Here is a 17,871-nt window from a genome sequence, read left to right on the forward strand (position 1 = left end):
ATTTAAATTTTTTGTAAGGGGATTTTTCCACATTCTCTATTTCATTTGTTTGATTTATATATATATATATATATATATATATATATATATATATACATTGTATAGAAGTATTTAAATTTAAAATAAATGTAAAACATATTTTAGTATGGCGAAAAAGGATTTATTTCGCGACCGTCATCTTTTCGGCGAAATAAATTTTGTACGTATCTATATTGTGTATGTATACATAAATTGTATAAAAGTATGTATTTAAATTTAAAATAAATGTAAAATCTATTTTGGGATGGGAAAAAAATTGATTTCACGACCGTCATCGCTTCGACGAAATAAATTTTGTACGTATATTATTATAATGTACGTATAATAATACTAATATAATTGAAGTGAAAACTTCTTTAGGGACGTTGTGCACTTTTTCGATGGGGAAAAAGTATTGAATTAGCGACCGCCATCGCTTCGGCGAAATACATTTTTGAAGTGAAAACTTCTTTAGGGACGTCTTGCACTTTTTCAATAGGAAAAAAGTATTCAGTTAGCGACCGTCACTGGTTCGACGAAATAAATTTTTGAAGTGAAAACTTCTTTAGGGACGTTGTGTCCTCTTTAGATGGAGAAAAAGTATTGAATTATCGACCGCCATCGCGACCGTCATTGCTTCGACGAAATAAATTTTTGAAGCGAAAACTTTTTTAGGGACGGTATACACTTTTTAGATGGCGAAAAAGTGTTGAATTAGCGACCGTCATCGCTTCGGCGAAATAAATTTTTGAAGTGGAAACTTCTTTAGTGACGTGCACTTTTTAGATGGGGAAAAAGTATTCAATTACCGACTGTCATTGTTTGACGAAATACATTTTTAAAGTGAAAACTTCCTTAGGGACGTTGTGCACTTTTTGGATGGGGAAGAAGGATTGAATTAGCGACCGTTATTGCTTCGACGAAATAAATTTTTGAAGTGAAAACTTCTTTAGTGACGTTGTGCACTTTTAAGATGGGAAAAAAGTATTAAATTAGCGACCGTCATTATTTGACGAAATAAATTTTTAAAGTGAAAACTTCTTTAGGGACGTTGTGCACTTTTTAGGTAGGAAAACAGTATTGAGTTTGCGACCGTTATCACTTTGCCAAACTAAATTTCGTACGTATATAATATATTATGTGTATGTATACATAAATAGCATAGAACGTACGCAACGCGTATATAATATAGATATAGCACTTCTTTTTGGATGGGGAAAAAGCATTGAGCTCATAATTTATATACTATAAGAAGTTTTCACTTCTGTCGGCACTCCCATGAGTTCTTTAATTTTTTTTAATTGAATCTATGTTTAAATAGTATAAAATGACATTTACCTGTCTAGCAACAATATTATTACACCGATATTCTTAAATAATAAGGCTATAACATACTAAAAGAATCACTCAAATCGGACCACTGGTTTATGAAATACGAGACATCAAACATGTCCCATTTTTAATGTGTTCGGCTAATTTTGCCGGTGTGTGTATGAAAGCGTTTTTTGATTTGCATGAAATTAGGCATCCAGGGGTTTTTGAGGTCGCTAATTACGAATCCGAAGTCTAAATTGCAAAAAAAACAAAATGGCGGATGTAATATGGCGGGTTTATGTATTTTAAATATATGTAATACAATCGAAATTTGATATCCGGGGGTTTTTGAGGTTGCTGATTACGAATCCGAAATCGAAATTTCAAAAAACATAATGCCGGATACAATCCGCCATTTTTTTATTCCAACGTTAAATTCGATTATTAATCATATGAAAGTCACAACTAATTTTTACTTTATTTTCCAACAATACTGTACCTGACCCTTTTATCTACAATTTTACCCTATGATACTGAAATAACTAAAGATCTACAGTCATAACAACTACCTGCATGCTGCGGCATGATCTTTTTATTCTGCGTTGTTAACGGTTCATATTGAAACTCATAGCACAGAGCGCCTGAACAAAAAATTCTCGCAAAACCAAAGGGGCAGATAGTGGCAGCTAATTTTTTTTAATCTTAAAGAGAGAAATATAAGCTAAAAGATGATTGTAGTAACATCTTGGAATTCGAAGGAATATATAACTATTTGGCTATCTGAAAATTTAATTTTTTCAAAATATATACTTTCTTATTACTTAACTTCAACTTAAAATCTACTAAATGTAATGCATATAAAAATATTTTTATATTATCGGCTTTTATTAAGGATGGCTCCACGAATACCCTCCATTTTGCAGAATTGAATTTGCGCACTTCGTTTTCGAGTTACACGCACACGACTGTGCGTATAAAATATTCATTATTCTTAACTGCGCTTCTGTTCCGTACGAAGGTCAACTTTGAACTGAACTGGAAATTCAGATATATGAGATATAGCTCTAGGGTTGCCAACACTGAATAGGGAATTTAATTTCCTTTTAGAAAATGTAATAATATTCTCGAAACGTTGATTTTTTTTACTTTTCAACAGCTTTTCGGGATTTTGGACCACTGTGCGACGTCTCTAAAAATGTAAATTTTGAAAACTTACAGAGCTTTTTATAAAGAATAACTTTTTTCGTAAAATTAATAATGTAAGTATTTTCTATGGGAAATAAGCCACAATTTTACTAAAAAATGAATATATTAACGTTTCGAAGCCCAAATCGGGTTTCGTTGTCAAAATACAAAATACTATTAAAATAAACAAAAATGTTGTTGCTAAGTAAAAAAATTCTTCTAATAATTTATTTAATCTGACTCATTTATATTGGCAATTCAGACGTATATTATACATTTTAAAGTAGAAGACTTTAAAATGATATCGCCAATATTTATGAGTTGCGTTCCTTAGACGACTTTACTAAAAGATAGTTCATTCGATTACATGAAATCAATCCCAACTCAAAATTATCAATGATTTCATGTAATCGAATGAACTATCTTTTAGTAAAGTCGTCCCAGGAACGCAACTCATAAATATTGGCGATATCATTTTAAAGTCTTCTACTTTAAAATGTATAATATACGTCTGAATTGCCAATATAAATGAGTCAGATTAAATAAATTATTAGAAGAATTTTTTTACTTAGCAACAACATTTTTGTTTATTTTAATAGTATTTTGTATTTTGACAACGAAACCCGATTTGGGCTTCGAAACGTTAATAAATTCATTTTTTAGTAAAATTGTGGCTTATTTCCCATAGAAAATACTTACAAAAAAATGCCACAAGGAAATAGCTTCAGAACAAAATTAATAATGAAACAGTTACCCTAATTGTAATAAAATGATGTTGAGTATGCGTATTTAAAAAAATGCATTTTTTTTCAATTATAGGAATGAAACATTTTTGATCAAGGTAAAATGGTGAATTCGCCGATATTTTTAAAATTATGTGTGCAAAGAATTTTTATTTTTTAAACAATTAATAAACAATTATCGGCAAAATCTGTGATTAGAACTCTTTACTCTAACATATTTTTAAACCAACAAAAAAAGGTTTTATAAACGTATAAGCTGGTTTGATTTTTCCGAAACAATGCAAGGTTTCGATCTATATTGACTCCTCTAATATTTATACTGCGTGATTCTGTCCACAATACTTTTTGGACATCTTCTTAGCTCTTGCTACAGTTTTAATTACACAATATTTACTATTTTCTTATATGTCAAGTTTCATGTCAGTTGTTGTAATGAACACCCTTTATTTTGCAAACATCTACTCAGTGCTCAGAGATGGTATTATTTTCTGGGGCGGAGGAACTGATGTTGATAGAGTATTCATTGCTCAAAAGAGGCCAATAAGAACAATGCTCAAGATAAAAGCTCGAAGGACCTGTAGGGGAAAATGTAAGGAATTAGGATTATTAACGGTGGCAGGGCTTTATATATACGAGTGTTTACTGTTCATGTTCAAGAATGGGGATAGGTTTACACATTAAGTGTGTTGTTTACAATTTTTTAATAAAAGATATTTTGAATTTGAATTTATGGTTTTCATCTTTTGCGTTATTTTGCCGGTTATTAGCGCACTCATCACTGTATAGACGAAGTGTACTCTTTATACTAAATCCAATGTATTTTCAGAGGCATCATTAGGGAAAGTTTATAGGAAATTTTTTCCAGTTGTTTGAAGTAAATCAAAATTAAAATAATAAAAAAATAAGTTAAATTAAGTAAAACTTTATACAGTGATGAGCGTGCTAATAACCGGCAAAATAGCGCAAAAGATGGCAAGCATATTAAATTGTGAGATAAAAAGAAATAAAACTAGTAGAGTTGTTAAATTCAGCGATAGTAACATATAAATTGACATTATATTGATTGATTCCCACCTTTAGACATATCAGAGGAGTATGTCGACTAAAACTGTCACGGTGACAGTGACATTTCTCAAATTCGTCCGATACGTCTAAAGGTGGGAAACAAACAATATAATACCAATCTATAAGTTACTATCGCTAAATTTAACACCTCCACTAAGTTCATCTCTTTTCATCCCACAACTTAATATGTTTTCCATCTTTTGCGTTATTTTGCCGGTTATTAGTGCGCTCATCACTGTATTTGATGTGCATGTGTTCACACAGAGGGGAGGGAAATTTTGTTATTACAATTACTACATTTTGAGTCTTGTTCCACCAGTTTTTTTAGTAACTCTATTTTTTCCCGTTCTAATTTGTTGCTTTCCTCCAAACTTTCCCTAATTTTCTTCAGCTCTTCTAATTTGTCATTTTCAACCTTCAACTGCTTTTCTCTATGTTTGTCTAACCTTTTGGCTCTCCCATTTTTATTAGTCTTGACAGTTACTGTCGGAGTTGATAAACATTTTGAAAGTTTATCAGCAGTTGGGGTAGACGGTACATTTGGATCTAGTACACTGAGTTCACTTACGTCTGTAATTGCGCTGAGATTTGCATGTATATTTGTGGTAGACATGATATCAGCAGTAAGCAGGTTTATGGTTTTATCCTCTCGAAAAATATTTTCGAAAGCCTCAAAATGCTCCCATGTAATCCTTCCCTTGCCTGTTGATTTTTTTGTTATTGTTATCACATATAGCCTTATATGTGGATTTCATGTTCCTCATTTTTTTGTCCACTATATCGGAAGTGACTCCAAAATTTTTCGCCCTCATCGTGTTGGCTATTTCTTCCCAGAGAGCCTTTTTCTTAATTTTCGGATCCCGAAATTTTGATGCCCTGTTACCATATTCATCTATGAGTAACAGGGTACTTTGAGTCGTCCAAACAAATTTAATTTCTTTTTATCTTCAAGTTACGGACACGTCCAGAGGATGGATAACTCAAGACTCCCTAAAATAATTATGCAATGGGTACCACCAAACCGCAGAAAGAGAGGAAGACCCAAGAAATCTTGGAGAGAGGGAGTAACGAAGGCGATGAGCGCAAGAGATCTTAGAGAGGGCCAATGGGATGATGGAGTGTCATGGAAATTAGGCATCGGACAACGTCGCAAGACGTTTTAAAACCGATTAATATATATTTTATCTTCAAGACCTAAAAACAATGTACAAATATTTAATTAAATATATTAACCCTTAAGTATAGGTAATGGATTTTGGGAAGAGCTATGACCTTGAGAATTTCACATAAACTTGTGTAATAAATGGGCATAATTCATAGCTCTTGTCAAAATTCAAAACCTGACAGTACAAACAATACAGTAGAATCCCGAAAATCCGAACTAATTGGGGGGCAGCCTGTTCAGATTCCGAAAAGTTCGGATTATTCGAAAGTTAGTCTACTAGTAATTCAAAGCTTTTATTGTCATTGATTTTGAGTCACAAAACGTTCTCGCAAGAGTGTGGACAATAATTTTGGGCTCAAGTTGACTACGAAAGAATCCAAGTAAGTTTATGTTTAACCACTGCATATTAAAGTAGATATGTATTTTTAAGAAATTTTAAGACTAGAGGAGGCACTTTTAATCCTGGTAAGAGAAGCAAAGACGAGAGGATTAATAATCAATCAGAATAAAACAAAATACCTTATATGCACAAGAGACAATGTAAACAGAATAACAGAAATAAAGATAGATGAAAATACATTCCAGAGAGTAGATTGCTTCAAATACCTGGGGGTGATGGTGGATGGCAAAAACGGAAGGAGTATAGAGATAAACGAAAGAAATAAAGTAGGTAATAGAGTATATTGGAAATATCACCGACTACTCAAGGACAAAAACCTGCCCAAAAAAAACAATCAAAAATATATACAGCAGCAATTAGACCCGTGATAGCCTATGGAGCAGAAGTAATGTGCCTTACGAAAAAAGACGAAGAAAAGTTAAGAATAATTGAGAGAAAAATTATGAGAAGAATACATGGCCCAGTGAAGACAGAAACAGGGTAATATAGGAAGCTGATGAACCATGAAATAATAAATATAACTGAAGGAGAAGATATAGTAAAATTCATTAAAGCACAAAGGCTCAGATGGTTTGGGCACACGAAGAAGAGGGGTAGAAGAACTGATCAGGAAGTGTTTACGATTTAAATTAATTTGTTATATTTTATTTAATATTTACTTAAATCCCGCTGCGACGGGCCTGGACTGTTTTTGTTACAACATATACAGGGTGAGTTTTTAGTGCGGGATCGGTCGATAACTCCATTATGGTATAAAATATCGAGAAAAGTTATTTAAAAAAAATGTAGGCAATGATACTCTCCACGCTTGGAAAATATGTCCATTTATACAGGGTGATCAGTAACTGCGGGGTATATCAAACATATAATTTTTTAAATGGGACACCCTATATATTTTTTCATATTTATATTCCCCTCATAATTCTTGTTCATATAATATATGGTTTTGCATTACTATACAGAGTATTTAACAAGTTATGACCATTTTTATTTCGAAATCACTATGAGATTAACACCCTGTATATAAAGAAGTAATTCGTAGACAATAATTTGTTTTATGTAATAAGATAAACAATATACTGTAGTTTTTATATTTGTATACAGGGTGAACTACAAAACCAAATTACGATTTTCTCTATTTTTTTAAATGGATCACCCTATATTTTATTTTTCAACATTATTGTATTTAATATACTCTTTCATTTTTATATAGCACTCCCTATATCTAAACTGATTACTTTCCGAGATATTTTTAGTTGTCTTCAAATTTCGGGAATACATTCAATTTTTCTAGTAGAAATAAGTTATTATTGAGTGATAATTAAACAAAATTATTTTTATTAGATAAATAACTAACACAAAATATAAACCATAGCAATATGCAGTGAATATACCAATAAATGTGATATTAAGAAATTATCATATTTCCCTAATATACAAGAATCGTAAAATTCCTACAAAAAAACTTTGTATTGTATATAAAAATATAACAAGATTATTTTTATTCAATAAATAACTTACATGAAACATAAATCAAAACAATATACAACTGATGTAACAGTTCTTAGATTGGTATATCAACAGCATTCTAAGCCAAGAATTTTTTAGGAGAATATTCATTTTTATAAGCACTTTTGAACTACAAAACAAAATTACGATTTTCTCAATTTTTTTTTAATAGATCACCCTATATTTTATTTTTTTTAAATATTGTATTTATGATACTCTTTAATTTTTATATAGCATCTCTTATACCTAAACTTATTAGTTTCTGAGATATTTTTAGTTTTCTTCATTTGCCGGGAATACATTCAATTATTCTTATAAATATAAATAACTTAACAAATAAGTATTATGTAATAATATAACAAATATTTTCATTCAATAAATAACTAACAAAAAAATAATAAACCATAACAAAATTTAATGAATGTACCAATTAATGTGATGTTAAGGATATAAGTCTAAAGTAAATATTGAAAATGACCACTTTCAACGTCTATGCAATTTTGTAACCGATATTCAAATGACCGAGCCACATTTCTAACATTTTTGTAAGTCAATATTATTAAAAGCTTCTTTTATTATATTTTTCATATCATCAAGCGTTGTTGGATGCTTCTGGTATACAAGGTTTTTTATATAGCCCCACTTGAAAAAAATCAATTTTGGAAGAACTGGAGCACCGTCGTATAAAAACCTCAACCGTCAAAAAATGTGGACCAATCATATAATCTCTAACAATCTCTAACCTTAAACATTTATAGATCACCTAGTTTGAGTGTTAACAAAGTAGGGATTTCTTATTGGTGCATATTAATGAAATTTAATATGAAAATTATATTATTAATGACTGCGGGTCACAATCTGCTATTAGGAATGTGTTACTTAAAACTGCTTGGCTTAGAATGCTGTTGATATAATAATCTAAAAACTATTAAATTAGTTGTATATTGTTTTAATTTATGTTTTGTGTTTAAATGAGTTGTTTATTAAATAAAAATAATCTTGTAATTTTATTATACACAACATACCTATATTTTTTTTGTAGGAATTGTATGATTCTTGTATATTAGGGAAATATGATAATTCCTTAATATCACATTTATTGATACATTCATTGCATATTGCTATGGTTTATATTTTGTGTTAGTGATTTATTGAATAAAAATAATTTTGTTTACTTATCATTCAATACTAACTTATTTCTACTAGAAAAATTGAATGTATTCCCGAAATTTGAAGAAAACTAAAAATATCTCGGAAAGTAATCAATTTAGATATAGGGAATGCTATATAAAAATGAAAGAGTATATTAAATACAATAATGCTGAAAAATAAAATATAGGGTGATCCATTTAAAAAAATAGAGAAAATCGTAATTTGGTTTTGTAGTTCACCCTGTATACAAATATTCGTCAATGATGTGAATTGGACTTAATTTCAAAACTACGGTATATTGTTTATCTTACTACATAAAACAAATTATTGTTTATGAATTACTTCTTTATATACAGGGTGTTAATCTCATAGTGATTTCGAAATAAAAATGGTCATAGATTGTTAAATACTCTGTATAGTAATGCAAAACCCTATATTATATGAACAAGAATTATGAGGGGAATATAAATATGAAAAAATATATAGGGTGTCCCATTTAAAAAATTATATGTTTGATATACCACGCTGCTATTGATCACCCTGTAGAAATGGACATATTTTCCAAGCGTGGAGAATATCATTGCCTACATTTTTTCTCAATAACTTTTTTCGATATTCTATACCGTAATGGAATTATCGACCGATCCCGCACTAAAAACTCACCCTGTAGATCCAAAATCTAGTGCCGAACCAGCCGGTTTTCATATATTCCTATTTTTATGTATAATGACTTGGCCTCGAGACTGTGAAGAATAAACACGTTCTTTGTCACGCATTTGTAAAATTGTACAGTAGTCAGTTCTTAAATAAATTCGTAAAACTGTTATCTACGTTATTGTCACTCAACTGAAGTGTACGAGATTTATTCTCATCAACCAATGGTCCTTTGTTCGCCGTATAGTGCATAAGATTATTGAAATTCAGCGTCAATAATAAATTACCAGTTTAAATTTTATTATTACTCTTAAATTCAGTCAGCCAGTTCAAGACGGCATATCATCACGGTAAAATAGTGAAATCTTCGATCGTCAACAACGAGCAGGTTTTAGAAGAAGTTTGTTTGCCGCTGTACAAATGTGAGTTTTTCCTTTTTATTGATTTATTCCTATTCTAACCAATATTTTTAAATATTTCGTTATCTTTCGCTTTGTGTGAGCCAGTTTTTATTCAAATTTATATTTAATGATATTTGAACTTTATATTTTAAATGAGTATGACAATTTTATTTGTAATAAACTGAAACCTGAATTATTTTAAAATTAGAATCGGTTTTTTGGTATAAATTGCTTTCATTTAATTAATAGTATTTGAATTATTTCGGAATAGGATTGATTTTAAGCATAAATTTCATTCATTTAATTAAAATAAAATGCCGGAATCAAAAGAAACGAAAGAATCCGAAAGGTTGCGTAAAAATAGGGAATCTGTTAGAAATCGTCTCGATACCTTCGCAAAATACATTGATAAAATAGCTATACCGGGATCGTCGGATAATTTGCCGGTCACCGAACTTTCAGTCAGATTAGATCGGGCTGAAACAATAATAGAAGAATTTGAAGTTGTTCAGGGTAAAATAGACGCGTTAGTAGATGATGTATCAGATGAAATAAAATATCGTGAAGAGTTTGAAAATGTTTATTTTTCTACTATAGCAAAGGCAAAAGAGCTTCTGCAGCCTAAGCCTATTATATCTAGCAACGAAAATGCAAATCAAAGTTCAGTTTCTGATCGTAATAGCTCATTCAATTCAGGGATAAAGCTCCCAACCCTTCATTTGCGTCAATTTAGCGGGAACTATTCAACCTGGTTAGATTATCATGATTGCTTCGATACAATAATCGTTAAAAATAATGATATAAGTGACATTCAGAAATTTCATTATTTAAAATCATCCCTATCGGGGACAGCTGAAAAGATAATAAATTCTATTAAGGTTTCTGCAGCTAATTTTACAGTAGCGTGGAAGCTTCTTTGTGACAGGTATTCTAATGAGCCTTTACTAATCCATAATCACATCAAGTCCATTTTTAATCTAAAGGTAGTTAATCGTGACAGTTCTAAGTGTCTCCAACATCTAATTGATGGATTAACTAGTAATCTGCGATCTCTAGAATCCTTAGGGGAGCCAGTAAGCACTTGGGACTCAATCATAATTTTTATAATTCTAGAAAAACTTGATCCTGAAACTGTCAAAGATTGGGACAAGGAGAGTCGAGGTAATACCCCTACGTCGGTAAAGCCTACTCTCGACGATCTTCTAAAATTCTTGCAGCATCGAGCTGATACTTTAGAAAAGTTCGAAGCAAGATCTATCAAGGGAGGTTCTAGTTCCAAAGATCATTCTGATTCTTCATCTCATAGGTCTAAAACTCATACAAGTCAATCATTCGTCAATAATGGAGCTTCTTCAGATCTGTGTCCACATTGTAATGGTCCTCATAAAATGTCAACTTGTACTTCTTTTCAAAATTTAGATGTGCATGCACGCATGCGTGAGGTCAAAAGGGTACGAGCGTGTTTTAATTGTTTATTTATAGGACATCAAAATACCAGTTGCAAGTATGGTAAGTGCAAGAAATGTGGGAAGAAGCATCATACGCTTCTCCACGTTAATGCAGAAAACAGCAATTCTTCAAATGATACTCAATCCGTTTCTTCGGATAATCAAACTCCACAAACATTGTCATGTCATGCAGTTCAGAAGTCGTTTGCACTGCTGTCAACTGTCACAGTCCAAATTCCAGATCGGTCTGGAGTTAAACATAATTGTAGAGCCCTTCTAGACAGTGGTTCTCAGTCACATTTTGTCACTTATAGTCTGGTTTCCAAATTGGGTCTCTCCAAGGAACCTGTCGACATTTCAGTGGTCGGTGTCACTCAAATATCTTCAAGGATAAAGCACAAGAGTAAGTTGTCAGTATATTCGTTATATTCTTCTTTTTCGACAACCTTAAACTGTCTTGTTACTTCTTCAATTTGTGGTCATGTTCCAAGTATTCCGATCGACGTAGACTCTGTCTCGATTCCATCGAATATTCGCTTGTCTGATCCAAATTTCAACATTCCTTCCGGCATAGATCTTCTCATAGGTGTAGAGCTTTTCTGGGATCTTCTGTGCGTTGGACAAATCAAATTGGGTCCTCAGAAACCCATTTTACAAAAAACCAAATTTGGCTGGGTAATTTCTGGCCCACTGCCCAAAAGGTATGATCATCAAATCGTCACTTGCAATTTCGCACAGCAGAATGAATGTCATCATCTATCAAGATTCTGGGAAATAGAAGAGTGTCCACTTCTCCCACCTCTTTCAAAGGATGAAATAGAGTGCGAGGAACACTTTAAATCGACTCATAAAAGAAATTCGTATGGTCGTTTTGTAGTCAGTCTTCCATTAAAGAATTCGACTGATACTCTGGGTGAATCTAGGAGCAGAGCTGGAAAAAGATTCTTTAATCTAGAACGAAAACTTCAGAATAATCCTATCATGAAAGATATGTATGCTTCATTTATGGACGAATATATTTCAATGGGTCATATGTCTAAGGTTGAGGAGCCTACAGACCAAGCTCACTTCTATCTTCCACACCATGGAGTCCTTAAGGAGAATAGTCTCACTACTCAGCTGCGTGTAGTGTTCGATGGTTCTTGCCCTACCACTTCAGGTGTTTCAGTTAACGATCTTCAAATGGTCGGACCAGTCGTCCAAACTGATCTTATATCAATTCTATTTAGATTTAGGTAACACACTTATGTGGCTTCTGCTGACATCGCCAAAATGTATCGGCAAATTCTCGTTTGTCCTTCTGAACGAAACCTCCAGCTAATTCTATGGAGACGGGATCCTCAGGAGCCTTTGCAAACTTATTCTCTGAACACGGTAACTTACGGCACTGCCTCTGCCAGCTTTCTTGCTACAAGATACCTGCTTCAATTATCTTATGAACATTCTGAGCAGTATACTCAAGCTGCAAAGATTATTAAAAATGATTTCTACGTGGATGACCTCCTGACGGGGTCTGATTCAGCCTCAGAGCTTCTTCAATATTGTCAAGAAATTAATCATATATTATCAAAAGGTTGTTTCCCTCTTCGAAAGTGGGTTTCGAACGACCCTTCACTTCTTACAGATATTCAGGATTCTTTGGTCCCTTCAGATCTTCCTTTCTCGCTAGGTTCTTTTGAAATTACAAGAACTCTGGGACTGCAGTGGTGTCCAAAATCCGACCTTCTTCAGTATCATATATCCTCTGACGTTCTTCCTAGAACGGTTACTAAAAGGTCTATACTTTCTGGGATAGCCCATATATTCGATCCTCTTTGTCTTCTTAGCGCCACAATTATCATTGTAAAAATTTTAATGCAACGGCTGTGGTTGGAAGGCTTGGAGTGGGATCAAGCTGTACCTCTAGACATCCACACGAAGTGGCTTTCATTTCGGGATCAGCTCTGCCATTTAAACAATGTAAGAATTCCTTGACATGCTATCATTGCAAATGCTTCAACTATTGAACTGCATGGCTTCTCTGACGCTAGCGAAGCTGCATATGGTGGCGTTATTTATATTCGAAGTATTGATCACCAAGGTAATATATCGGTGCGTCTCTTTTGTGCCAAGACAAGAGTATCTCCTTTAAAAAAAATTAGCCTTCCTCGATTGGAACTTTGTGGAGCCTTGATATTGTCACGGCTCGTGAAGAAAGTCACAGAATCGCTCAGTCTTCAATTTCATGATATTGTTCTTTGGACAGATTCCACTATCGTCCTAGGGTGGATCAGAACCTCGCCACATCTTCTTAAAACACTCGTGGCTAATAGAGTGTCTGAAATTCAATCCAGCACTTCGTCTAGCGCTTGGAGACATGTCGGTACCAAGGATAATCCTGCGGATTTATTGTCCCGAGGTGTGGAACCCAGTCGACTTATGTCATCAAAAATTTGGTGGCACGGTCCTCCCTTCCTCATGGAATCTCCTGGTAGTTGGCCGGTCCTAATCATTCAGCCTGAGCAAGATCTTCCGGAGACTAAGAAAGTTACTCATTCTTTGGTCACAAGTTTCGTGCAATCCTTTCCATTCCAGAATTACAGCAATTTCTCGTTTCTCACAAGAGTCATTGCTCGTTGTTTGCGTCTGTTCCGAAATAGTTCAGGGTCAAGATGCAGAGTTTCCGATCCTCTAACCACCATACAGCTTCAAGCATCTGTCATATGTATTGCGAATTTGGTTCAAGCAGAGATATTTCCAAAGGAACTTCATAACTTTTACAAGGGAAAATCGCTGTCTTCTAAAAGTAAAATTCTTTCTTTAAATCCATTTCTGGATAGTGATGGAGTAATCAGAGTCGGTGGTAGATTACGCAACTCTAAATATGATTTTAATAAAAGACATCCAATACTTCTTCCTGCAAATCATCCTGTTACGACTATGATCTTTCGGTCGGAGCATCTAAGGTTGTTGCATGCCGGTCCTCAGCACTTATTGTCCGTCGTTCGTGAACGTTTTTGGCCTATTTCAGGTAGATCTATTGCGAAACAGGTTGTTCGTCAATGTATACGCTGTTTTCGTGCCAATCCTCCTCAATGTACACCCATGATGGGAGATCTTCCTGCATCTAGAGTAAATCCATCGTTTCCGTTTGCAATCACGGGAGTGGACTATGCAGGCCCGTTCACTCTCAAAACAGGACAAGGTAGAAACCCAGGTACTTACAAGGCTTATGTTAGTCTTTTTATTTGTCTAGCTACTAAAGCTATACACTTGGAACTGGTCACAGACTTAACTACGTCTTGCTTCCTCGCTGCTTTAAGACGATTTATAGCTAGAAGAGGCAAGCCAGTTCAAATGATGTCCGACAATGGCACGAACTTCGTAGGTTGTCGTAACGAGCTTAAGCATCTCGGTAAGTTTATCAAATCTAATGAAAAACAAATCGCGGAATCATGCTGCAATGATGAAATCAATTGGCAATTTATTCCTTCGCATTCCCCTCATTTCCGCGGAATATGGGAGGCGGGAATAAAATCTATGAAATCGCATTTGAAAAGGATCGTTACGGGATCTCATTTAACTTATGAAGACTTTTCAAGTGTGCTCACTCAGGTGGAAAGTATACTAAATTCACGCCCTTTAAGTCCTATGTCCTCCGATCCTTCAGACCTTTTACCTATAACCCCGGCTCACTTTCTGATTGGGAGGTCCATGAATTCCATACCAGAAGTAGACGTTTCTAATGTCAACCCTCTTCGTTTATCAAGATTTGAACATCTTCAGCAACTCCGTCAACATTTTTGGCGAAGATGGTCTTTGGAGTACGTTTCGGAGATGCAGCAGAGACAAAAGTGGAAGGTGAATCAATTCCAAATTAAGGTTGGTGCTTTTGTCCTAATTAAAAGTAAGGACGCACCTCCTCTCCAGTGGTCCCTGGGACGTGTGGAACAGTTGCATCCAGGGGCTGACAACATTTCAAGGGTTGTCACACTTAAAACAGCTAAAGGACTCGTTCGTGTAGCAGTTGTGAACATTTGCCCACTTCCAAGTGAATAAAAGTCGCCAGGTGACAGTGATTATTTATTCACTGTAATATATTACGTTTAATTTCATTTTTAATTTATTGAAAGCTTTCCCTTTCAAGGTGGGGGGCATGTTTACGATTTAAATTAATTTGTTATATTTTATTTAATATTTACTTAAATCCCGCTGCGACGGGCCTGGACTGTTTTTGTTACAACATATAGATCCAAAATCTAGTGCCGAACCAGCCGGTTTTCATATATTCCTATTTTTATGTATAATGACTTGGCCTCGAGACTGTGAAGAATAAACACGTTCTTTGTCACGCATTTGTAAAATTGTACAGTAGTCAGTTCTTAAATAAATTCGTAAAACTGTTATCTACGTTATTGTCACTCAACTGAAGTGTACGAGATTTATTCTCATCAACCAGGAAGATAATGAACTGAAGACCAGTAACAAATAGACCAAGAGGAAGACCAAAAATAAGATGGGAAGATCATAGTATTTGAGCGACCTATACTCTAATAATAGTGAACGGTCCATATATACACTGAAAGTATTAATTATCTAAAAACACAGCAATTAATTTAATTTATCTGTAATTATTAAAAAAAACATTATAACAAGAATGGAATGATTTTTTATGTGCATTTGTACACCTTATAAAACTGGTGGATGAAAATTAAACAAATTAAAAAATCTTGATAAATAATTTATAATCGACTTAAACAAAGATTAAAAAACATGGGTATAAAAAGGTAGGTATTTAAAAAAAATGACAACAAAAAAAAACTGATAGGCACTACACCAGGGTCTTTTAAACGAAAATCACACTTCGAATAAAATCTGATGAAATCAATACCATTAAATAACAGGCCAACTTGAAAAGTCATCAATGGGGGACCTTCATAATGGTCTTGGAGGGAAGATATCCCACTTTTGACAGATGATGCCGTCTAAGAGGCAGGTGTTAGTACAGTCGAACCCACTTATTACAATACCGGTTATATTAGTTAGCCCGATCAGAGAAAAATCTGGGGAAACGAAGACATTGAAAACCTACCATTGGAACAAGGACATATTGTTGGTGTGAAACAATGCAAATATTTGGGAGCTATATTTAACAAACGAGGAAATAGTGAAGATGAAATACAACACAGGATCAATAAAGGTAGAAGCATCACTAGATCCCTCAATTCAATTTTATGGGACAAAGATATCAGGAAGGAAACAAAGAAAAGAATATATGAAAGTATAATGAAGAGCGCTACAATCTACGGTGCAGAAGTTTGGGACATAAGTGCAAGAAATAAAAAGAAGCTACTTAGTACAGAAATGGAATTCTTGAGGAGAAGTTGTCAGGTTTCCAGATTAGAACATGTAAGAAATGAAACAATTAGAGAACGTATGAAGGTGGAAAAAACTATAATGGACGATATTGAAAAGAGACAGCTGACATGGTTCGGGCACGTTAAAAGAATGAATGAGACTCGCTGGCCGAGAAAAATATTAGAGTGGGTCCCACCGGAGAGAAGAAGAAGGGGACGACCACGGAGAAGCTGGAGGGACAATATTCAGGACGCAATGGATTCGAGGCAATTAGATGAAGATACGTGTTACGATAGAAAAAATTGGAAGCTGGGTATGGAGAGGCGGCGACAGCCGTAGAAATCCATTATATATATAAAGAAAAATCTGACCTCAAAAAAAATAAAGGAAGGATGAAAATTTGGGAATAGGTAGTTGAAATTGTCTATTATGATATAAGAAAAAGTTTACAATTCCACATGCCCTCCATTTTACAGAAATGGAGGGGAATACCCCCTCTCGAAGATGAAAAAAAATACATTCAAAATAAGACCGGAATTGGATAAAATGACTGATTCGAAACAACTTTTCTTCTATAGAGTTTTTTCACTAAGTCAATACTTTTCGAGTTATCTGTGAGTGAACATCTTCATGTTTAACAAAATAAAACATGTTTTTGGACGGTTTTTCGGAGATAACTCAAAAAGTAAGCATTTTAGCGAAAAAAATATTCTTAGCAAAAATATAGCCCATAAAAAATTTAAAAAAAATGGTGTATACTTGAGGTCTGTAGACCCAGCAGAAGCAGAGTTGCAGCTAATGAAAAGTAGGTTCTTCTTCGTCAAATTCCAAATCGAATATTTCAATCTGAAATAACCCAAAAACGGAGCACTTTTAGGGGAAAATTCATTTTAAATTTTTTAAAGTGTTTAAAAAAGGTTTATTTTTGTTTTTTTTTAAACACTTGTAATATTAAAAGTAAGTGAATTACGCTCAAAATATTGTTGGTCCCTTTTATTTTTTGTTAAAAAAATCGCGAAAATCACCCCCTAATTAGCATCACATATAAATTTTAACATTACCACTTCACAAGTTACTTTGTCTATGTATTATTTATATGATCTGTAAGTTTCATCGGTTTAAAGTGCTTCGCTTTGAAAAAGCTGTAGTTAAAATGGCTTGAACGAGTAACTAATCACGAGTTTAGGCAAATTTTGAACAGCCATAAATAACAACAAATCTAACAAGAAAACAAACAATCAAAAATATTCAGAAAAACAAAGCGTACATTTTATTACTCCTTGAGATTTTTGATATTCCTAATTGTTTTTAAGTTAATTCCATAAACAATTACGATTTTTTTTATTAAAAAAAAATGTTTTATTTATACCCAATTTTTTTCAAAACTGAGCATTTTGAACCAATGAAACTTATAGATGATATAAACAATGCATAAGTAAAATAACTTGTGAAGCGGTAACGATTAATTTTATTTGAGAAG

General features: G+C 33.5%; 1 protein-coding gene across 1 annotated transcript; it reads left to right on the forward strand.

Moving 5' to 3' along the window:
* The first annotated feature begins 9,920 nt into the window (after window positions 1-9,920).
* LOC126891415 (uncharacterized) lies at window positions 9,921-15,092 on the forward strand. Its single transcript, XM_050660588.1, has 2 exons — window positions 9,921-11,457; window positions 15,037-15,092. The coding sequence occupies exons 1-2, from the start codon at window positions 9,921-9,923 to the stop codon at window positions 15,090-15,092; spliced, it is 1,593 nt and encodes a 530-aa protein (XP_050516545.1).
* Window positions 15,093-17,871: the final 2,779 nt, after the last annotated feature.

The sequence above is a fragment of the Diabrotica virgifera genome, chromosome 9 (genome assembly GCF_917563875.1).
Source record: "Diabrotica virgifera virgifera chromosome 9, PGI_DIABVI_V3a".
Taxonomy (NCBI): Eukaryota; Metazoa; Arthropoda; class Insecta; order Coleoptera; family Chrysomelidae; genus Diabrotica; species Diabrotica virgifera.